The 23618-nt window shown below is 51.5% G+C and overlaps 1 protein-coding gene across 1 annotated transcript in view; it reads left to right on the plus strand.

The window, feature by feature from the left end:
- LOC106728557 (partitioning defective 3 homolog) overlaps positions 1 to 23264 on the plus strand; it is a 103473-nt gene extending 80209 nt beyond the window's left edge. The window contains exons 3-4 of the mRNA XM_032474142.1: positions 12268 to 12275; positions 23251 to 23264. Of these exons, the coding sequence (XP_032330033.1) occupies positions 12268 to 12275; positions 23251 to 23256 (14 nt within the window). The 3' untranslated portion in view covers positions 23257 to 23264. The remainder of the gene's footprint in view (positions 1 to 12267; positions 12276 to 23250) is intronic.
- The last annotated feature ends 354 nt before the right edge of the window (positions 23265 to 23618 follow it).

A 23618-nucleotide genomic window follows, 5' to 3' on the forward strand; every position in this document is an offset into this window, starting at 1 on the left:
GTTCACGCCAGCCCTCCTGACGGTCAGCGCAGGGCCAGCCTCAGAACTGGCGGGTGTCTCGTGTTTTCTGGAAATCCTGTGGAAAAGGAAGGCTCTCAGGTCGCAAGTATTGCGAAGTTCGTGGATGTTTGATTTCCATCCCGCTGCCGTGGCCGGGAGCACGCAGGTCAGACGTGGGACTCTCGTGCCCTCTGTCCCCTCTGCTCTTTGTCCCGGGGCCCCGCGTCCTTGTCCTGCGGTCCCCGGGGAGAGTACCATCCAGAGCCTTGAATGGTAGTTCCGTGCGGTTCGGCTCCAAAGCCTGGGCAGCCTGGGAGGTTTCTGAAGCGCTGAGCCGGGTGTCCTTCCCTGAATGTCCTTCCCCGGGTGTCCTCCCCGGCCCTGGCGCCGGAAGAGGCGGGTGAACGTTGTGCTGCTGTTCCCCCCGCCTCCCCCTTTTCTCTTTTTTGGTTGTTTTTCGCTTCTACAAAAATAGCAGGGCCTCCTTGACAGAGAAGGAGGGGTCACCCGCGGCCCCGCTGCCTCGGCCTCGGGTGTCCTGACGCTTTCTTACTTCAGACACACACACTCTTCCTCTTAAACACAACGGCCTGTTCTTTGGAGCTGATTGTAAAACTGCTTCCACGTGTCTTGACGGCAACTGTGCCGACATGGCTGCCCCGAGTCTCGTTCAGGGCCTGACGTGCCCTCGCTGGCCCTGTTTTGGGTTCTCAGGTTTTGTGGCGGAAGCTGAGAGACCCCGGGAGCGTCCCCTGCATTCAGCTGTCTCCCCTCCGGTTTCCTTTCTGAGCACAGACTTAGGCGTGACCCTGCTTTGCTCTGTCTTCTGTCTGAGTGAGTGGAGCCGATGTAAATGGGCTCTGAGGTGCCTCCGTGCCGTGCCCCCTCGCCCCGGGTACGGTCCTGGGCCTCGGTCACCATGGGAGTCGGGTGTCCCCAGCCTGGGAGCTCTGAGCTGAGCGGACCCCTGTGTCTGGCAGCACGCGGTGGGGTGGCAGGTTTATGCGGCATAGGGAACGCGCCCTCCGCGCCCCCGTCTGTGCCCCACTCCGGACGCTGCTCGTGTGGAGATGCGTGTGCTCAGCGATGGGCGTCAGCAGGGCCTTTAAGGCTGGGCGGAGGCTTCCCAACAGCGCAGGTACGGCCGCCTTGGGGGGCGTCACGTGCGCTCTGTAGCTGCCGGTTCTGCGAGCCTCAGTCGGGTCGCGGTGGTCGCTGTCCTTGTTTGGATTTGGGGGTGACTTGTAACTCAGCAACTGAGAATAGCACACCCTTTTCCACCAGGGGGACCATTAGATCACGTAAAAGCCTAGGATAAGGCAGACTGTGCGACCTCAAACAGCTGCCATTAAAACTGTAGAAAACTTATACTAAGAAGCGTTTTAGATTTTATATCCTCAAGTGACTTTTGATGATGGTCATCCACACTTTCTGGAATCTTTTGCTGTGTGTCCTGTACAAGGTAAAACATCTTGTAACCTTAATAATCCTTAAAATCTTTTCCAGGAAGACTTTAAAGATTAGTAAGTGAAATAGGATTTTAGGCAGTTTTATATCATGTAAATTAAATTCAGTTAAAAAAAAAAAAAAGCCAGAGGGTCCACTGGCCACTGACTGAAACAGCATAGTCAGCCTCCACCTGCTCACTCTCCCAGTGGGTGGGTCTGTTTCCTCAGCTGACACTCACCAAGTCACGGAGCCCTGCGGTGTTCCCACGGTGCAGTCCAGCCCCCGGTCACTGCGGCTGTACTGTGAGACCCCCGAGCGCTGGGCTGGGTCTGGTCTCAGTTTCTCCCTGGCTAGTTCTTCCTGATCTGTCATTTGCCGTCAGGGAGCACCCTCAGCTCCCGGGAACTCCTAGCCTTCCTGGGGCCCCTCTGGGCACCACGGCCGACTTAGAGAAGACAGCAAACACGGGGCTTCACCTCTCCCCGCGGGCCGGCACTGGGACTGACGGTGAGGCGGTGACCGGGGGTCTCACAGTGCACCTGAGCGGCACGTAGAGTTGGGGGACGGTCAGCAGGAAGGGTCCCTTCCCGCTCTCACCACTGCCTTCCCTTCTGCCTCTGGTGCTGCAGGTGACTTAAATGTGGTGTCAGGCACTTCCTTTGTCACACTTGGGTGTAATTTTGTTTTGACCAAGAGCAGTGTCATGTGCGTTCTGTTCTGGCGCTGGCCTTGTGTGATGCCTTCCTGTCTGTCCCGCCCTGCAGGGGAGGGGCCGGAGGAGGGCAGTGGGCACCCCCCGGGGACACACTGTGTGTCTAGAGCGGGGCCAGGCGCGAAGGGGCTGTGCAGAGACTGGCAGCTGCCGCTTGCTGGGCAGAACCTGGATTCTCTGGGGACCATCTGGCCTGGGTCCTCACGTAGGAGAAAGCTGAGAAAAAGAAACTTGTAAAATGTGCTGGGGTTTGGGCAGGTGGCCCCCGGCACATGTCGGTCAGAGCCCAGCCTTCCCGCTCGCCTCCCCCGCCGCCCTCGCTACCGCTGTTGCTTCGCGCCCCTTCTGCGTTAATGACACCACTGCCCATCAGATGTTTCCTGTTAGTGTTTCCAAATGTGTTGTTATGAATTTTGCTTTTGAAATGCACGCATGGCGGGACTTTGAGGTAAGAGACGTGCGTTAATTTTAAAGATTCACAGTTTGATCCTGTCTCAGGTGTTTCTCATTACCTGTGTGTAACGTGTGAAGCGTTACCGTGCTTGATTTGGCATCAAGTCCTAAACAGTAACCCGCGTCCGGCAGGGCGGGGCTTCCCTGTTGGTAGAAACCAGGCCCGAGTGTGCTGTGTCGGGGCTTCTGCGCCCTGCTCCGGATGACGGATGACGGGGGAGAAGCCCCGGGGTGCTGGCGCCGGGGGCAGTACCCGGGAGCGGCCGTCCTCACGTATTCTTTGTATCTGGAGTAAGGGCCGTTCAGGTGAGCTTATCTGGTGATAATGAAAGGGGTTCTTAAAGCGTGAATAGACCCTGCTCTGTTAAGAAATGGATTGCTGCTTAAATTACAGTGAGCTTATAAGTAACAGAGATCTAATTTTAATTTCTTTTGAGGCTCTCTGTTTCTCCTTATTTAATACATGATCATGTATGTGCCTGATAAGAGAACGTTCTGAGATTTGAGTTCCTTTGTTATCGAAACAAAAACAGTAAATTGTAGCATCACTTGAATTGTTTTTAGAAAGTCCACATCCTGGAGGGGAGGATACAGGTCCGTGGTAGTGTGTGTGCTTAGCATGCGTGAGGTCCTGGGTTCAGTCCCCAGTCCCTCCACTAAAAACAAACAAAAAAGTCCATGTTCTGAGGGTAGAGGTGGGGGGAGTTGCTGAATAACTTCTTTTTCATGCCCTCCTCCTTTTTCGGGGGAGGAACTAATTTCTTGCTGAGGAATTGGTCCAGAGACAGAATCTGATGCTATTCTATTTTTTTTTAAGAGCGTTCTTACTTATGCCCTTAAATGTGAATAGAATTTTCAAAGATGTCAAATTCCCTTTAATCCTGAATACATAAAATCTTAAAATCAAATTGGGTATGTTGTGGGAAAAAAAACAGGAAAGAACTGCAGGAAAATTAATGCACTGGGGCCCATTTTGCATGTCGTCATGGATACCAGTTTGTTGACATTGCATATGGTGCCTTCCTTAAAATTGACAAATGTAAAAACACACGTGCATGGACGGGGGGAGACCTCTGATACCAAGTAGGTGACAGTTGTGTTTTGCTCCTGACAAATTCAAGCAAGTTATGTGTTAGTGGAAAGTAGTAATAACTGAGATGACTGTGTCCTTATTTCAAGTGGATTCTTTTAGTTGTTACAAAATATGTAAACATGTAAAATTAATTTGAATTCAGTGTTTTACATGCAAAAAAAGGTATGGATTGCAGGCTGGGGCTTCCAGAAGTGTGTGCGGTAGGGTGCAGCACTGGGTGCTTTTTCCAAATTAGAAGTGGTTGCGTGAGGTAAGATGGATCACGACGTTGCTGGGGTTTTCACGGCGACCAGCCTGTTGGTGTGAGTTTTACTCCTCAGGCAGGTTAGTCATGGAATCTCTGTTCCTTGCCTTCTCTTGAGGTGAATGGGTGCAGCTGTGGGAACCGAGCTTTTAAAGCGGCCCGTCCTCGCCTTTCCGTCTTGGGGAAATGTGCCTCTTAAAGAAACACCGCTTTCTGAAATTATTCCCCACCACGTAGCCTGTCTGTTTACAGAGAAACGTGACAGTGGAATGCTTGTGAGAAATACTTCCCTTGCCTTAATCCAAAGGAATAAGGTATTTGTGTGTAAAGACACCACCCACTGTCTTTTGATGAATGTTTGAGGTTGAGATTGACGGGAATAGGTGAGTTAAAGCTGCAGTGTTGACTGGAGCTAAGTGCCTGTCCCGTTATTGAGCAGAGAGAAGGTTTTCAAGCCAGGGCGCCCGGATAGTAATCATAATTTGTACTGCAGCGCGTGCACTAACTTCCTTTGAAAGACAGCAAGACTTTAGGTCTTTTCAGAACCTTTAGTTAACTTAGGCAACTTGCTGAGCACCTGTGGTGTGCCAGGCCCTGTATTTAGTGTGCTGAGCCGGAGTAGACTTGGTCCCTGCCTTCTTGGGGCTGACGGTCTATTGTGAGAGTCAGAAAGACTGACAGATAATGGTTCTGCACGGGGGATGGTCCAGTGAAGGTGACCAAGTCCCTTGCCCAGGACAGCCAGCTGAGGACAGGGGTGCTCGGTGATCAGAGTGACATTTGGGAAGCATCCCCAGCCGAGTGTGAAGCATGAAGGGGCCCCCGGAGGCCAGTGCACGGACTCCGTGGGAGGTGGGGAGTGGGTCTGGGTGGTCTGACTGTGGGTAAGTCTGACTGTGGGGCCATCCCTCGGACGGGGGTGCTGGGGGTTGGGGGACTGGGTGACTTGGGACCCGATGGGAGATGAGGATTTAGTCCTGACTCCGGTCAGTTTGGGTGCCTTGGAAGTGTCAGCTAGGCAGTTGGATATTTGGAACTGGAGTGCAGATAAATGTGTGAATTTGTTTAAAAAAATCAGGTTAAAACGACATTCAAAATGTCTAATTTTAGTGGAAATAATTACATTGTATATGGTTTAAGGGACAGTCTGAAGCAGTTATCTCAGGCAGGCGCACGTGAGTGGCTGGGGGTTTTGTTGCTGTCTGGGGTTTTGATTTCTCCATAGTTCTCCTTCTGCCTAATTCCAGCGTGAGGCGAGCCCCGGGCAGCCCTAAGTGCAGGTTAGAGCAGAAGCATCCCCTTTGTCGTCAGTGTGGACCGGCACAGGGAGGGAACAAGTCAGAGAGTTTGGTAACTTGGAGTAGTTTGTGTGGACCTCATTTAACTGGATGGCTTGATGAATTTCCTCCTAAATGGATTTATTTCAGTTACGTTCTAACGAAGGAAACATCTAAATGCCAAGCAGAGCCCTAAATAGCTAACGAATCCGAAGGGGTTATCTCCCAGCACTTCAGCATCTTACGGGCACTGGTTTGCCCAAGCGCATCAGTGTGGGGGGCGGGGAGCAGGGCCGAGAGTGTCGCAGAGGTGGGGGTGGGGAGGGGTGTCGGAGGGAACAGAAAAGGGGGCTGGCTCCGCACGGCTGCTCGGAAGCAGCAGAACTTGGATGGTGGGGCAGCCTCTCTGGGGGAGCAGGGAGGACTTGGCTCCCCAGGGCCGCCCGGGGAGCCTGGGGGGGCATCTGCCACGTTGGCTGTGGGCTGGGGCTGCACGCTGCTTCCCTGTTGCTTCCTCAGCGAGGGGCCTCTGCGGGGGAGCTGAGGGGCCAGGCTGCCTGAGTCTGAGTCGTGGCTGCAGGACTCCTTGCTCTTCTGAGCTCTGGCTTCTCTCTCTCACCTCAGTTTTCCCATCTCTAAATGGAGCATAATGACTGTGCCCACCTGACAAGGGCATGTTAAGTTGAAACCTGAGAACTTGTGTTGAGGCCCCAGAAACGGTCATCACTGTCCTCATCCTTAAATTCGGCTAACCATTCTCTGAATACCATTTTCTGCTGATTTAAAAACAAATAATCCAGGCTATCTTAGGTATTTGTTTTATAAAATAAATTTCTGTAGATAATTCATTTTCGTTTGGTTGTTTTTACATTGCTGCCAATTTGAAGACAGCTTGGTGCATAGCAGGTGCTCAGGCATAGCTGATGGAAGAAGCAGGTTATTCTCTGCATCTTGCGAAGCTGAGGCTCCTGGTGCACCGTTGGACTGTGTATGTTTTCTGAACCAGAAAGGAAGCAAAGGCCCCAGTTTTGAGTTTTAGTGTTTGGGAGCCAACAAGAACCATATCATTAAACAATAAGCCAAACCAACGCGAAACTAAGCTCTTGGCGTTAAAAGCAAAGGCAACAAAAAGCAAAGATAAACAAACGGGACCACATCGAATCAGGCGGTTCTGCTCAGCAAAGGAGAAGGTGGCTACGGAGTGGGAGGAAATGTTCGGAACCACATACCTGACAAGGGGTGATGTCCAGAGTGTATGAAGAACTCAGAGACTGAAACAGCCAGACAATCAGATCAAGTCATGGGCTGAGGAACTGAACAGACACTTTTCCAGAGAAGACGTACAGAATGGCCACACAGAAGCAGTGTGCTCAGCATCGCTGACCTTCAGGAAAACACAAACCACACCCACAGTATCACTTCACACCCGTCAGCTCGGCTGTTGTTGGAAGCCAGACGAGTGTCGGCGAGGATGTGGCGGGAGGGAGCCTTGTGACTGTGGCTGGGGATTTAAGTTGGTGCAGCCTCTGTGGGGAAGAGTATGTAAGTTTCTTGAAAAATCAAACCTAGAGCTACCATCGGGTCCAGCAATCCCACTTCTGGGTGTTTATCCAAAGAAAATGGTCACTGTCTTGAACAGGCGTCTGCAGCCCCACGTTCACTGCAGTGCTGCCCACAACAGCCGAGATTCGGACACAAGCCAGGCGTCCATCCACGGTGAACGGATAAAGGACGCACACAGACACAGGAACATTCAGCCACAAGGAGGAAGGAAACCCTGTCATCTGTGACAACGTGGATGGACACCTGGCTTGGTGGACATCATGCGAAGTGCGGTAAGTCAGACAGAGATGTACTATGCGATCTCACTTACATGTGGAGACTGGAGACACCAAGCCCACAGAAACAGACGATAGTGCTGGTGACCAGGGCTGAGCGGTGGGGGAAAAGGGTGGTGTTGGTTAAAGGGTGCAGATTTAAGATGATTAAGTTTTGGGGGTGGGATGGACAGCCTGGAGATTATAGTTAGTGATACTGTGTTACAAGTTTGAAAGTTGCTCACAAGAAACATGGTGATTATGTGATGTGTGCAGTGTTAGCTAATACAAAGGTGGTAATCATTTTGCAATATAATTAGTGCATCAGGTCAATACTTTGTACACCTTAAACTTACACAATGTTGTGTGTCTCAAAGCTGCTGGGAAGGGGAGGCCTTGTTTACAGTTTAAGAGTATTTTTTGGTCAACAATGACAATTCTCCAGAAAAAAGAGCATGTCTCAGAGCAGGTGCCCCAGAATGAATGCTGTGCAAGGCTGTTTGTTTCATCATAGTTTTCATCTTTTAAAATGTTTACCCCACGTTTTCCCTTCTCTCATATCTTGAGTGAAGTGTATGAAATACACTTGTTCACTTGTAGAAGCGACATCATGACAAAAGGGAGAAGGAGGAAGGTAGAGGAGGGTAGATAGTGTCTTCTGAATAATTTTGGAGAAGTAATTATAAATGGTGGAGAAGGACGTTCTGTTTATTCATTCACAGCATTACTCATAAAGGGTAGAAGCCACATAGGAAGTGGCAGGTTTTCATTCTCCTGGATTTTATAGTAAAAGAGTGGAAAAGAGGAGGAGTCTGCACCCCTCTGATCCTCCTGTGTTAAGTCAGCCAGTGAGACTGGAGCCTCACGCACTGCACCTCTGTACCCGCCCAGTGAGACGGGTGGATGGGAGGGTCCCCATTTTGAAAAGAGGGAGGATGGATGTGCCGTCTGCCCCGCACACCTTCTCATTTCTCCAGGCGCCTGCCGGGCCCCAGGTCACCGACCCTGCCTGTTGGCGGGGGTTGGAGGAGGAAGAAGTTAGTTTGGCCAATAAGACGTGTCGGTTTTGCCTACTGAGTTTCGCTTTGTTAGATTACTTGTACGTAATCTTCTTGTGTGAGTGTTCGTTAAAATGCCAGGAGCTTAGTGTGAAGTGTAATTGCATCACAAGCATGTTTACTGGTGCCCCACGTTCATGCAGGCTGAAATTACAGCGTCTGTCTAAGCAGGGGCTAGGCAGGCCTTATGGATGCACTCCTTCCTTCCTTCCTTCCTCCCATCCCAGTCAGCGACACCCTGGAGAAGCAGCTGGAGGTGCCCCGGGTATGTGGGGGGGGGGGTCCTCATCTCTCAGAGCTCTCCTTGCAGCGTGGGAAGCAGATGTGAAGGCAGCGAGTCTGGGATGCGGTGGAGCATCGGCGTGGGGTGGTACTTCCGTCTGGGTGGGAAGGACAGCTCTCCGGAGGAGACGGGGCTGGATTTCAGGGCACGACAAGGAGCCAGACCTGGAAACAGCTGGAGGCAGAGGGAGCAGCTCGCGCAGCAACTGACGTGGAAAAAAGGCTGAGGCTGAGGTGTTCGTGGACCCACAGAGGGCGGGTGTGGCTGGGCTGCGAGGCTGCTGGGAGAGGGGAGGTGGGGGGCTGTGGAGGAAGGGGATATTGAAGACTGCATTAAAGCTACTTGAGATTTGCTGCTAAATGTGGTAAAAAGCCATTTCCCTGTCAGACTGAGACGTGACATGATGAGACGTATCTTTAGAAGACTGCGTGGGGAAGAATGCTTCGTAGATGGGCGAGGTGGGGAAAGGCTGCTGTCCAGTGACGAGATGACGGCGGGCGAGCCTGCAGCCAATGTGGGGGATGTGACTGGGGTGGAGACCTGTTTCGGAGCTGGAGCGTCCAGGGTCTCAGGCCGCGAGGAACGAGGGCAGAGAAGGCACTGAGGGTGACGTGCAGTGTCTGCGCTGGAGGAGCTGGGGTGAAATGGAGCCGCCTCCTCGTTTGAGTTGAAGACTTGAGGAGTGGAGTAAGGATGGGGGCCGGGAGTCAGGTCCCCTTCCTGTGGAGACATTGGACTGGTTTTGCAATGCCTTTGAGACGTCCGAGCAGGTGTCGAGTAGGTCCGTGGACCTGTAATTCTGAAGCTCAAGGGAAAACTTAGAGTCGGACGTAGGAATGTGGAAATCACTATGGTAAAGAATAATAGTGTTTAAAAGCATGTGACAAGTAGTGTTTCCACATGGCCGCAATTTGCAGTCATTCTGACCTAATAGTCCTCTTTATCGCTTCCTCCAGTGGTGCACACACTCGCCTTAATACTTCCCTTGACTGTGATGGAAAATGCGAGTACATTTTAGTTAGGAAATTAGTGTAAAACCTGCCAGAGGAACTCCTTAAGTTCTCCTGAATCAGAGCATTTGAATGAGAGTGACATGAGGTTAGATTCCGAGGAAAACAGCCAGGTATAAAAGGCTGTAATGAGCCAACTCAGGGGGACCCCTCCCTGACGCGAGGCGGCCATCATATTATTTCAGGATCTGCATGGACAGTCACCCGGGAGGCCTGAGGAATCCGAGCGTGGTTGGCAGGCCCCCGACTGCCCGGAGAGCGTTCGCTCATGTAGAGCAGCGAGGGCACCAGTGTGACATGGGATACTCACCTGCACGGGGGGACCGGACCCCGTGGGGGCGCCCGGTGCGCTGCTACTCCCCTGCAGAATGCCAGGCAGCCCTTCATTTTTACGGGGGCAAATGGTGGCTGTCCTCAGGCGGCCTTTGTTTGCAGTCACGTGTGGTGTGAGCAGAGGTCTCTGTTCTGGGAACTTGAGACCCCCTCGTGGCGGTTCCTGTTCTGTGTCAGTGTCATTTTCTTTAGCTTGGACGTGTTTATCGGATTTCTAGCTGGAGCTGGAGGTACTGCAGAGAGCAGGGAAAGCTTGGCTTAAGGATCCTCCGTGAACCAGGAAGATGACAGTGCCAGCAGAGTCGTTTCATCTGAGACAGTCTTGTTCCATGTTCTAAAATTTGGTTATTTCTCTCATCCCTTTTTTCCTTAGTGTAATTTAAAGTAGTCCCAAGCAAGCAGCGTGCCGTCTGCAGGTGGGGTGCCCAGGCTGGGTGGGTGAGGAGGGTGCCCCCTCCCAGACCAGACGTGCGTGTCCTCCCTGGCAGGTCTGACCGCCCGCCTCCCGGAAAAGCCGTCTAAGTCAAGACGGTCCCCATGCAGCCGATGAAGCTGAGCCCTGCCTCGTCCAGCGCTGTCCCCTTTGAGGCCCCCGTGTGCATTACTGATCAGCCAGACACTCTGATGTCGGCTAGCGTTGGGTTATGTAGTTTCCGCAGTTACGTGGTTTCTTTAACGATTTATGTGTGCGTTTTGAAAAAATAACAATGATACGCCACTTGTTAAAAAAATAAACGGGACTGTGAGCTAAATTTAAAAATACTACCTTGACTGGACTACCTGTCAGTCTTGGGTTGGGCGGGGTGTGTCCTAAAGCGGTGGGTCTGGTGGGTCTCGTACTGGAAATGCCGTGGGTGTTAATCATGCTGTGAGTGTTCTCAGTGCTCAGTACTCACTGGAAACCTAGTTCTCTGACGTCTCCTGGTCCCTCCTCACGCTCAGCTGCGCGCGGTTAGACCTGAGACAAGGGAAGGGCCACACAGCACCTTCTCCTTTCCCAGGCAGAGGACCAGTGGTGTGGACTCCTTTCATTTTTCTTGTGAGTGTCTTGTCCTTCACTTTCCTGAGTGAAAGCATTTGAGCTTCGATCCGTCTACGTCTTATTCAGTGGAAGGAGAGAATGTTCACAGAGCTTAGCAAACCATCCTGCTAATAAGTAAACGGGCTCCGCTTTGCAGGAGGGGCTGCGTCTGATCCTGCCCGGAAGCCGGCTGTCTGTTCTGACAAGGGGCGAGTTAGGCGTCTTTGAACCTGACGTGTTGACTCTCAGCCCGCCGACTCCGCAGCGTGTGAGCACCCTGCGCACCCCGACAGCCCCCCGGCTGCTGCGCTGGCGAAGGGCGTTTTCCCTTGGTGCTGAGGGGCTGGCCTCTGGCCTCCCTGCGCTGCCCGGCGTGCTTGTGTCCAGGGACGGGTACCTACGTGCAAGGGGCTCTGCCCCCCACTTGCTGCCCGTTCCCAGTCTCTTGCCCTTTTCTAGAAGGCTGAGCCAGACACGGGCTGTGCAGCCTCGTCTGGGGGGCTCTTGACCCGGGGATCACTTGAGAATGTCGTCCGTTTCGGAGCCCGAGTCCCCGTGGACGTTGCCTTTCTCCTGGGTTGTGATGGCAGACAGACGAACCGGGAAACGTGCGAAGAGGTGTTACTCTTTTCTGGAACTTCTCGGAAGGATTCAGTGAAGGCGCCGAGATTTTCAAGGTCATTGAACCTCAAAAGAGCCACTTCAGGAACCAGCAGAAGGCAGGTTGGGGCAGGGTTCTCTGGTGCCTTCAGGGTTCCTTTGATGCTGAAAGTAGTTGACATTTTTGGAAGTTTCTTGATTAATTTGAACGTTCTTTTGAAGTTTCCAAAGCATATAGATTTTTCTGCGCTGTCATTTGCTTTGTGGATGTTCTTTACTTGTGTGTACGTGTGTTCCTTTGTTACGTGGATTTAAATTACTCACTGTCACGACACACAGTTGTGATGTTATCAGGAGATTCCGGCTCCTGTGGTGAACTCCTGAGTTCTCGGAAGACGTTGTTGTAATGAGGGCCCTCATGTTACTCGAGCATCTCACCGAAGAGACTTCATTGACTTTCGTGCTTAAACAAACTGGTAGAATAAAAGCAAATTAGAGTTTCTCTCATTTCGTAGGAATGCTGTTCCATAGGACTGTGTGGGATTCAAACTTTTTTCTAAAAAATACTTGGAGCCCAGTGCATGGAAATATAGGTGACAGGAAGCTGCTCTGGCTGTGTACTTTCTTGTTGTTTTGTTTTACTATGTGTTGAGTGTGTAACTTGAGGCTGTTCAGATAGCATGTCTTTTAATAGCATTGTCTGTTAGAAATGAAAAGATTCCTTTTCTTAGTGTTAATATTTTTGGAGCTAGTTTTCAGTTACCAAGCAACAATAATAATTGGTAACAAGGAAACTAACATCCCAAATAAAATGTGATTTTTCCCCCTTTATCATTGATCTTTGGACAAGTGCCATGGGTTGTGTGCGCCCCCCAGTGGCCTTTTGGTGGAATGGCTGTTTGGGCTCCACTGAGAAGTAGCTGTGGTTCTGAGCCACTGATAGGGGAACGGTTGTGTTTTCTGCATCACAGATACATGCTTCAGAACTACTTTCTCCATGTAACTCAGCTCCAGCTCAGATACGTGGTGTTTTCCTGGTAGTTGATGAGCGATGTGTGTGGGGAACGTCTCTCAGTGGTTTGTAGAATTGGACGCTGTCATCACTGCTCCGCTGTGGTCCTCATGTGTCTGCTGAAGCTTGAGTGTTTTTGACTTCACCTTCTCCCCCTTCTTTTCCTTATTATCATGGAGAATGTTGACATATCAGAAAAAATCAAATCACTAATCTGTTTCCTCCAGCAGAAATCGCAGCCATAATAGATGTTTGTTGGTTAAGAATTCTCAGCAGTCCTGAATTTTTCCAGTGTGACGGTGTTGATGCACAGATCAGTGTAATCTGAGTCAAGGGCACAGAGTAAAACCTGTTTTTAAGAAATTAAACCTTCTAGAATACACAGAAAATAATGCCAAAATGAACGAGGAAATTAAGGATGCTGATTCAGCAGGCGGAATCTTTTCTCTTCCCCCTGGAAGAAGCGTGGGGTTTAAAACCCTACTCGAAGCTGAGGGTGGGGGCCCCTGTGTTGGCGTCTGAGCTTGAGAATTTAAATGTGAGCACCTGTATTGTCATTCCAGATTCCGTGGCTTTGTTTATCGAAGTAGGGTATGTCCCTGGAGTTCTCTGCCAGAATCCAATTGTTTAATTAAATTCTGCTGAGCATTTCTAACTTCCTGCCCTAAACTGCCTGGAATGGCTTGTGGGTCCAGCGGTGGGGGTAACAGTGAAGGTGCACCGCTCCCCTAACTTGCCCTTCGGTGACTAAGCTCCGAGCCGTCGGGTACAGTGAGTCACTTTCTGCGTTAAGGGGTAGACGTGGTCTCTGGGAGGGTGTGGGGCACGTTGGCTGTGTAGCTGAAGAGCTCAGTTAGGCTCCTGCCTCCAGGTCCTGGGCCATTTTGTGTGTGACACTCTTGACAAAGAAAGGCACTTTTTTTTTTTCCTTCAAGGAAGACACATCCCTCCTCAGAGCCTCGTCTCTCTGCTGGGAGCCAGCGTGTCACATGTAAGCAGCCTCATAGTTTCGTTTTTATACATCACTGCTTGAGGAAATGTTCCCATAGGAAATACGTTTCAAAATCAAGGTTTTGTTTGCTTTTGTGGGGTGGGGGTGATGGTTGGAATAGGAGTGTAATGTCACCCCTGAGAGTTGTCAGGAGAATTAAGATCGTGTATTAAGTGGGAAAAAACCAAGAGAAGCAGAAATGTCACGTGCTACACAGTTTGCTGGGCTCACGGGGGAGAGCATTCAGTTAAAGTGTGCGGTTGAAGAGTCTGCCTCAGCAAAACAGCAGTCTTGGAAGTAGATGGATGGAATTCGTGCGTCAGGGTGTGTGCAGGGCCCAGCGCGTGCGTGTCAGCCATTTACCCCAGTACTGCCGCTGTGTCACCCACGTGTCCCTGTGTCTGTGCGACGCCTGTGTCTTGATCAGATGGGAAGTCACAGTCTAGCCGTGGAAGTCAGCAGAGTGGCAGGCACATCCTGACGGTGAAAGGACAGAGACGCTAAGTCAGAAAGGTGGGCGGTCTTCTAATTCAACAGAGACAAGCCTTCAGAACTGTAATTTGCACAGACTCCGTGTGCCTGCTCAGCGGCCTTCCTTTTTAAGTGGAGCAGGCACAGCTCAAAGCCAAGCTGCTCGGTCCTGCGGGGCCCGAGGGGCCTGGTTTTGAACTCTTGCTAATGGTCCTCGGGTACAAAGTAAAGGGAATCGGGTGGGCTTTGTATTCAAACACTAGGAATTTGTAGTATCTGGTGTGCGTGCGTGGGTGTGTACGCGTGTGTGTGCACGTGTGTGTGCGCAGGTGGGATGCTAAGGCATCTGTCGCAGGCTTTTCCATGTTCTGACTGAGCTGCATGTGGAAGGACCACCGTGCAGCGAAGCCCAGCCCTGTGCACACACGTGGGTTTTCACCCCTGGAGCCCCGTGTGTGCCCACGTGTGTTTTCACACAAGGCGTTCTCTGCTCCGTGGACGGGGCCAGTTCTCATCAGCGAGAGCCTGCGGCCACATCCAGGGTGGTTCCAAGCACAGCACTGTTTGTCGTGAGCCGCTGAAACACATGTTCTTGTGAAGTGCTTGTTAGGAAGCTCCCGAAGAACTTGTGACGAGTTAGGGACCTGTAACACTTCTCCTGTTTTCATAAAGTGTAACCACTTTTTTTTCTTTTTGAGAGAGAGAACGACTTCGCAGGTAGGATGTGTACGTGTGGACGACTTGGGAAAGTGTATTTTCCCTTCGTTACCAGAATGGTTTCCTAATCGCAACAGAAGAGACAGTGTTGCCGCCAACGTCACCGAGATGGGAGGAGCGTGTTCCTGGCAGGTTCTGTGACGTTGCTTTGCTGCGTCTGTTTCACAAAGTGTCATCACATTGTGTTTCCTCTTACTCTTGTGTTGCCAGAGTTGTACGTTCTTGCTTTTTTCACAACCTCAGTTAATGAGACGCTTCTAAACTTAAAAACACTTCATATTTTCAAGAGTAGCTTCTGTATTTTTTAAATTTGAGCCTAGCTTCTCCCTGTGTCACCAGGTGAGCGTGTGCAGAGCGTAGTCCTCTAAGGATCAGTTTAAAAAGTACAAACCCTCAGTATTTGCTCCCCTCAAGTTATTCTAGGGCAAATACAGGTTTCTTCCAAAAACACACCGTCAGCAGATGGATTGAAACAAGCTTTCCTTAGTTATTTCTGGGGACATTTTTGTTGGGAATTAGGGGTTAACTGCACTCCTCAGTCTCCTCCGACACTGAGTTGTAAGATGGTTTGGCCTGACATGGCAGCCAGGTTAAAGTGGGCTGAGATGGTTTTGACTCTTAAGAGTAGGTCCATCCACGTTTTGCTTTCTGTTTGTTCTGTGAGCGGGAGGTAATTAGGTTGGGTTGTATTTGGAGGCGGTGCTGGGGATGGACCCCAGGACCTCGTGCCTGCTGAGCTCGCGCCCCACTGCTTGGCTACACCCTCCCGCCGGAACAGGTGAATCCAGAGCCTTCAATGGTTACCATCAAAGGGGAGTGGGGTGCATGCAGGCGGAGTGCGTGGCGGGAGTGCTGATGACATTCGCCGTCCTCGAGGTGGCAGAAAGGCTGCTGAACAGTTCTTGAGAAGGAAGCACGGCCGGGGTCTCTGCCTTTATCCCTGTTCTGCATCTGTACTGGAGTCACGGTCTCCCCGCACCAGAGTGACCCCAGCTACAGGCGCCAGCTGCGGAGTCAGGAGGGAGGACAGGTGCAGGGCGCGAGCCGGAGGGTTGGTGCGCGTCCTTCGGGAAGCGGCTGTGCGCGTAGGGGGTGCGGTTCACACCGTGGTGTGTTGGTTGCACCTGTTCCCCGTGGGGAACTGGCTCTACTGGGTTACAGAGGGTGACTGTTGCCGCGTGGGGCCACACAGCTGCGTGGCCGGAGTGCCTTGGTGCTCAGCTGGTGGCACATTCCTGGTTTACCTTTTTGGGCTGTGAACTAAGTGTGCTGTAGTTTGTGTTAATTTGTGCTCTAAACGCCTTCAGTTTTGTGCTTGATCATAAGGGTGGGTGAGAAAGGACGATCCGTGTGTCAGGAACAGCTCTGGCGGAGGCGCAGAGGTGGACCCTGCGAATCAGACGCACGCGAGTAAACCCAGGCTTCTGCTTTCAGTGACGTATCCATTTTCAGCTTGTAGCTTTTAAGCCACGGAACGTGTTGTTTCTGAAACCCATGGCCTGTGCCTGCCTCCCCCGGGAGGGCTGCGCCGGCTTTCCTGTGACGGCTGGAACAGTGGGCGTTCGCTCCTGAAGAACCAGTTGTCTCTGACTTGGAAACACACACGGTTGTGTTTTGGCAAGCATGTTCCTTTTCCGTTTCTCCTAGCCCGCGTTTCAGTGTGTCTTGCAGCATTGTACGGTGACGTCAGCCCTTAGTTTTAAATTTTTTCTTGAGTTTACTTTTCATATGGAGTTTGAACTACATGTTACTAAGATGCGTGTAGTAAACAATTTCATTAGTTTTTTAGCACGGTATTCTAAGCATCAAGCACCAAGCAAGTTTTTATGTTTTAAGACATTGTTTGAACCTTGTGGAGGAGGTAGGTGCATCGCTGGAGGAAGCTGGTTGTAAATCCGTCCTCTTTAGAGGTTTGACCTACTTGAATCACTTTATTTTTCCTTGCTGAAGTTGGCATTTTTGTACAATTGGATATCTTGTTTTTACATCTGAGTTCCCTGATTCACAACTATTTCTTCAGCACAAGAAGCAGTGGCCTGGCTTTATCACGTGTCTTACCCTTTCAGGGGAGCCGAGACTGTAAGAAAGGAGGTCTGGAGACGGAGCCCAGGCGGCTGTCTGACGCCTGTGAGATGCAGCCTGAACGCTCCTGGGTTGTCCGGTTTATTGCCGCATAGCTGCTCATGACGTTCTCTTACTGTTTCTCTGTGCACACTGGGTGCGTCCAGCAGGACTGGCCCGGAAACGGGGGCCCCGGTCTGTCCCATGTCACCATGTGTCAGCACTGTCGTGCTTGCAGTCATCTACTGCGAATGTTTCTCAAATACGCCAGACACAAAATCATCTTAAGTCGTTGTGCATTTTCAGAGCCCAAGGCTGTCCGACGTCCTCGGGTCACGTCATCCTGGCTCCGTGGTGACTGAGGTGACAGCACTGTGGCCCCATGAGTCAGGCTGCTGGTGGCGCGGCCGCCGTGAGTGCTGGTGACCCGCCACTGGCCTCCCCACTACCCTTGCTCTCGGTGTTGACCGTTGTGTTCTGGGAAACTGGGCTGACACCCAGGGCACAGCCCATTCTTGAGGCATTAAATTCTAGCTACTGACCTGTTGGCATCACGTGGCAGAAAGGTTGCTTCCGCCGGCTGGTTGGCCCTCGATGATGGCTGGATTTTGTTCTTGGGTTTCCAAAGCAATTTCTCAGCCTGTATGTCGAGAGTCCTGGGCTGGCTGTTTGTAACCCAGTGGGGGGAGTTTCTGAGCGCTTGGGAGCAGACGTTTATGTTGTTGAGGGCGGGGAGTCTGGATGCACATAAGAGTGTGATTTCAGATTAGGTCCAAGGAAGGTCTGCTTCAGAACTCCAGTCTTTAGTTTCCGGAACCCTCAGTCCCCTGCTACGTGTGCGAGTCTGCCTGCCCCGCGTCCTGCCTCGAGGATGAAGGGAAGGCAGGCAGCACACCCCAGGGGCGGAAGAACAGGCGAGGAGGCCTCCGTGCGCAGACGGCTCGGGGCCAGGGGACAGGCTGAGAGTCCAATGGTCAGTCGTCCTGCAGCGCCACCTAGAGTCGGCGCCGACACTGGACTGGCTCCCGAGCATGGCTCTTAGACACGTTGTGTTGTGCTGGGAACTGCGAGTAACAGAGCTACGGCTTCTTGCTACTTGAGTGGCTGCGTGGTCAGCATTCACTGCATGAATACACATGCGAGGGTTTTCAGCGATGCACCTTCTGTGCTTGAGCTGGGCTTTTTTGGAGGATCGGCTTTTACTTAGACATAAACTAGGTGGTTCGTGAGAATCCCTCTTGCAGTATGACCACCGTCTAGCTTGTTTGAGTGGCCGTACCTGTACTGAGGAACACGTGCTAGAAATCTTTACTGTAAACAACGTGCACAGATTGTACTGACACAGGAGACGTCTCCAGGCAGGCTTTCCTTGTTACCTGCAGCTGTGCTTTCGCTCACGTTGTCCCCGTTCGGTAGGATGCTGTTCCAGGAAGGTGCTTATTCCTCCTTTTGGGCCGTCGTCCACTTGAAAACAGGCACAAACACTTACGTAATTGACGAAGCAGTTCTGAACCGTCTGCAGATTCGGCATAAACCATTACAGAGAGGAGGACAGAGTGTGCCTGAGGCCCTGGAATGAGGAGAGAAGGTATTTAGCATCTTGCAAGGAAAGACCTGCTTGGGGTGACCCTCTTCGTAGCCTTGTCTGGAATGACGGATGCTGTGGCCGCTAATTTGACTAAGAAAAAGGTTTTGATTGCATTTGCTCTTGGTACAGACTTGACATGAATATATTAGAAGCACTCTTTCTGGGGAAAAAGGGGAAAGTTTTAGAGATGAATGGAATGACACAGTGTCTTTAAACGTGTGCCATGCCTCGCACCCTTCATGCGCAGGGGCGGGTGCGGGGTCACACCCCAGAGCCCGACCCCTGTGCTCCGGGTGCCGTTTGTCACATCAGCTTTTGCCCATGGTCGGTACCTGGAGGTCTGGGGAGCGAGGAAGCTGACCGTGGGACAGAAGGGCCAGCAGCGCTCTCGACCGCTCTGAGATGTCAGTGAGTGTGGACACGTGGGGACGCCGTGCCCTGCCTGCTGGTCCCAGGGGCTGCATCTGACACCCTCCCACCCCCGGGCTGTGGGATCTTTGGAGCAGGGGTGCCATGGGGAACCTTCGTGCAGCTCCGATAGCCCCAGATGCCCCTGTCCCCGTGGGAAGGGCTGAGCTGAAGCTCAGGGGCTCCTGTCTGGGTGTCTCCTTGCACCGCAGCAAAGGCCCCCGTCCCTGACTCTGCTCCGCTGTGGCGTGACGGCTCTCACTGTGTGGTCCCTCCCTCCTGCTGTGAACGCAGTAGGGGCCTGTGGACCGTAACCCAGGCCCAGTTCGGGCTGCAGATGAGTAAGTAGATGGTTCCAGTTTTTTTGTTCTTCTTGATTCTGTGCGAAGATGAGGCGTAACAGCTGTGACTTTCTGTCCGAAGCTCCACAGAACAGAGGTTTGCCCCCGAGTCTCCGCTCAGATGCGGCCGACCTGGCGGTCCCCGCCTCCCGCAGACGCGAGCAGTTCAGGAAAAGCGGCAGGACCGTCATCAGGCCTGCTCAGTGCAGAAGCTCCCTCTGGTGCCTTGTGGTGGTCCCCGGTCCCCGACCTGCTCACGGGCTTCAGGGTGTTTGTGGTGGGCTGTGCTTCCTAACGCGCTGTCGCTTTGTTAGTTATGGAAGCGTGAGCCTCATCAGCGTGTCGGGGGCGTGACGTGCGTCTTTTCTGCCCCTCGTTTCTCAGGTGGAGTAATTTTAGCTTCAATTCAAAAGTAGTTTCTGACTTGAGGTTCCCGGTAGGTCCTGAAGGGCTGCGTTCTGTATAAGGATGAAAAGTTCTGTTCTGCAAAATCCCCTCACTGTTTCCACCAGTCCAGGTGGCTGTCATCGGAGCCCTTCTGCCTCACGTAAAAAGTGGCTCTGGTAGGTAGTTTGATACGTGAAAGGATGCCTGCTGTGGGTTCAGCTTCTGGAAGTTGCCCTTGTTTGCTTATTTATTTCGAAGTGGAGTTGATTTGCAGCGTCCTGTTAGTTTCTGGTGTACAGCGTGGCGATTCAGTCGTGCACACGTATTTCACATTCTTTTCCATTTTAGGATATTACAACATAGTGAGTGTAGTTCCCTGTGCAGTACAGTGGGACCTTGCTGGCCATCTGCTTTATATACAGTATGTTTAATTTTATCTTTCAGTTCGAGTGTAGTCGATGAACAGTGTTGTGTTTCTGGGGCACAGCGTCGTGACTCAGTTATACACGGATACGCGTTCTTCTCCTTTGTAGGTTACTGCAAGGTATTGACTGCAGCTCCCAGGGCTGTACAGCGGGGCCTTGCTGTTTATCTAGTTTATACACAGTGGTGTGTCTGCTAAAAGTCACACTTGTTTACATTCCTCTTTCCTGGGGTCAGCAGGGGCTGCCCTTCGGGCCGGCATGGACTGTGAGGGGCGGACTGGGACGCAGCATCAGGCAGCACAAGAGCGGCTTAGAACTCCGCAGCGGGACGCGGAGCCTCCGTGTCGTGTTGACAGTTCTCCAGCCTGGATGCGGCCAAGTGCAGCTTGTGTGGATGACACCCGCCGTGTACTGTGGTGGCTGCACGAGGCTGCTGTCTCAGGTGGGTCTCAGGTGGGCCTCGCAGATGTCTGTCCGTATGTTCACTGCTGTGCATTCTGGGCAGTGAGGGGACGACAGACGTGATCCTCACAGGCAGTCGTTCTGCCCAGCTGGGCTGTGCCTCTCAGCTGCAGTGCCTGGGTGGGGGGACCCCATAACCACGGTGCCCGTGTGGCCCTGAGCACGGTCGTGACATCTGACAGCTCCCGTGCCTAAAATGTACTTCATGTTTAAAACCTTTATTCTCAACTTAAAATCATCTACCTTTAGAGAAAAGTAAACAGTGCAGGCATTTATACAGATACCATGTGTGGTTCAGCCGGACTTCTGTCCTGTAATAAGCCTTAATTAAAACAAGGACCATCAGAAATTAGTTTCAAATTTGGAACTAAACAAAAAAGAGTGTTTTATAACGATATGATTTTTAAACACTGGAAGGAACTTCAGAAATAATTTTTAGCGGGTTCCCTCCTCGGGGGAGGAAGCACAGGCCTGGGTGATGTGTGGCTTCTTGTTGGCGACGAGCCTGCCCCGGGCGCAGGGTCTCCCGGTCCCGGCTCCCTCACACCCATCTCCTTTTCAGACCAAGCCAGTGCTCATGTGTGCTCTTGTTTTGCATGAAATCTTTCCATTAGAGTGGATTTTGTGGGTAGAGTCTCGCCATAAAGTAGTACACGTTAGATAACAAATACTTTGAAAATAATATCCTATGTAAATTCAGCACTTACCTGCGCCAGGGATGGCCATAAGGACTCCTTGCGTTTTACCAAACGTGACGGTCCCCTCCGCGAGTGGGTTCTGGTACCTTCTCCATTTCACAGATGAGGGAACTGAGGCACGGGGATGCATCCAGGACAACCTGCGTGCGTGCGTCCGCCCACCCTTCGCCCCACGTGCGCTGTTCCCTGTCCGGGTGCTGGGGGAGCCTGGGAGGGCAGGCCGGGGAGGTGGCACCTGCTTGCTTTTGGTGGCTTGTGCTCCTGCCAGCACTGCCCAGCGGGCCCTTCCGCGGAGGCTGACTCAAGTTCTCAGCTGTTTTTCTGGCGGCCCCAGAAGCAGCTTCACCAGGCTCCTGGGAGGTGTCCACAGCCAAGCTCCCGGCCCAGGTTCCAGCACCAGCCCTGCCGAGTGCTTCCTCTGTTCCTAGGGACCAGACCCCCGGCCAGGCCCTGCTGGTGCAGGAGGTCCTACTGCCCAGTGCCCAGTGCCTGCGTCCCAGCCCCTGCACGCAGCGCCCTCTGCTCCCGGGGCTGGGTGCCTGCTGCCGGGACCCTCCTCCAAGGCTCTGCTCCACCCCCACCCCACCTCCCATCCCGTGTCCCCAGCTCCACGCCCGCCTGGTTCCCTGGTTCCCCGTGTTCTCTGTGGTGATGTCTGTTTTCCTTACTGGACCCTGACTGTACTTTCAGCATGTATCAAGTAATATTCAAGATCAAGCAAATTAGATAATAAAATAATTTTGGCAAGTTTATTGTAAGTAATACTGTAATTTAAACTAATATCTGATTATGAATTAGTACTAGTGCATATTTGCACATATTTACTGAAGAGTATAAATCTCAAACAATCTTTTTTAAAAAATGGAATGATTTCTCTATTAAGCTCCAAGAAAGTTAAAATGAAGCTGGAAGAAGGCAGGAGTTGGCCCCATGAAGTAATTAGTAAAATTTACAGCTGTTGGGAACACTGCTTATCCATTTAGAATAAACAGGTGTCAGCTGATTTTCATGCACTTCAAGTGGACTTTTTTTTGAAAATAATTTTTTTAATCAATGAATGCCTAAATTCCTTTCTTCTCACCCCAGGTTAAGGAAGCGTAAACAGTGCGTGGGAGTGTGCATGTTCCTCGTTCTGGCTTTTCTTATTTGTGCTTCTGCCAAGGATCCAAAAGACCTGGTCGCTGTTGCACAGGTTTAGGGTCAGAGTTTGCATCAAAGCATAAGTCCTTCCAGAGTGTGGCACGTGCTGCTCCCGCAGGCACAGTTGTAAGTGTTTAACGCAAGGCTGTTTCCTCCCCGCGTGTTGACATCGAGCGTCTCGCACGCCTCCGCTCTGCGCTTTTGCAGTTTTTATGTGGCATCTGTTCCCCGACCCCAGAGCACTAGCGAGGCCGGAATCCAGATCACAGTCAGGACAGCGGGGAGGTGCCTCTGTCTGCTTCTGACTCCTCCCGCGTCTTGAGTTATCGCTCACAACACAGACTCGCTCCCAGTTCCCAGCGTGTGCGTAGTTAGTGGAAGAGACCATCCCAGGAGGCTCGGCAGCCACAAGTAGGTCACCATCACCAGATGCGTAATCACTGTCACTGGGAAGCATTTGGAAGTACCTGGTAAGCACTCTAACAGCGTAACAGCAAGCAAACCCCTCTGGATTTTGACGATTGATCCTTTTGTGTTGAACGGTGATTAAAGTGACTGTGGGCACAGCTCTGGAACCTTCCTCTGAACGTCTTTATCCAGAAGAGGCGATGGTCACCCTGCACTCGGTATGAAATGCACGCCACCTTCCTTTTTGTGCGTCCCCCACTCCTTCAGCTGTGCCAAGTTTTAATTAACGTGCGTCAGTAGTATGAGAACGTGAGCCTCTATGATTACGTCTCTAGTAGCCACATTTCAGTCTTTACTGACAGTATAATCAGATCCCAGCTCCTGGGATAAAGGCCAGTTATCTGGAAAATACTGGAATGAAATGTGTTCCAGTTTTTTTTTTTTTTTTTTTTTTAAATTTTGAAGGTTAAAGATAAAAGACAAAATAGTGGAGGGAGGCTGAGAGAGCTAATGTTACCGTGGAAGAACGGGTTTACCACCACTCTGTTAACATTACTTTTTTTTTGGTGACACGTGAAGGTGATTGTAGAAACTAAATTTGACAAAGGAAGGGAATTTTAAAGAAAATGCTCTTTTCCCCCCTTCTGTCTCAAATTTGTATGTCGTAACAGTTTCTTCTGACTTTTGACTACTATGTGAAAGGGCTGTTTTCAAGTCATCCTTCTCGAATGTTTGTTTTGAGCTCATGCTGAAGACGACACTGAAAATGTCCTTTTGGTTTTTGAATTCAGTTCTGAGGAGCAGAGGGGATTTCTGTTCTCTTTTCTGCTTTATTTCACTGCTCCTTCTGCTTCTCTTCATATTTGTTCACTCCCTTCCTGGTGGCTTGTCTTCGTGGAATTTAAAGTTTCTTTTAAGTTGGAGTTTTGGTTTTTAAGCCAAGTTTCCCAGCCTCCAGGTACCTCAGAGGTGGGCCCACGGACTCCCCCTGGTGGGCACCGTCCACATTGTATCCCCAAGGCCCTCGGGAAAGCGGCTGGTCACGTAACATCACGGCTGTTTTTAGGACTGAGAATGGCTTCATAGTTCTCCCCCCTTTATCTCCTCCCCTCTGCGTTCTGCCCTCTTGCGCAGGTTTTGTAGTGATGTCATGCCCCCA

Source organism: Camelus ferus, chromosome 35 (genome assembly GCF_009834535.1).
Source record: "Camelus ferus isolate YT-003-E chromosome 35, BCGSAC_Cfer_1.0, whole genome shotgun sequence".
NCBI classification, from domain to species: domain Eukaryota; kingdom Metazoa; phylum Chordata; class Mammalia; order Artiodactyla; family Camelidae; genus Camelus; species Camelus ferus.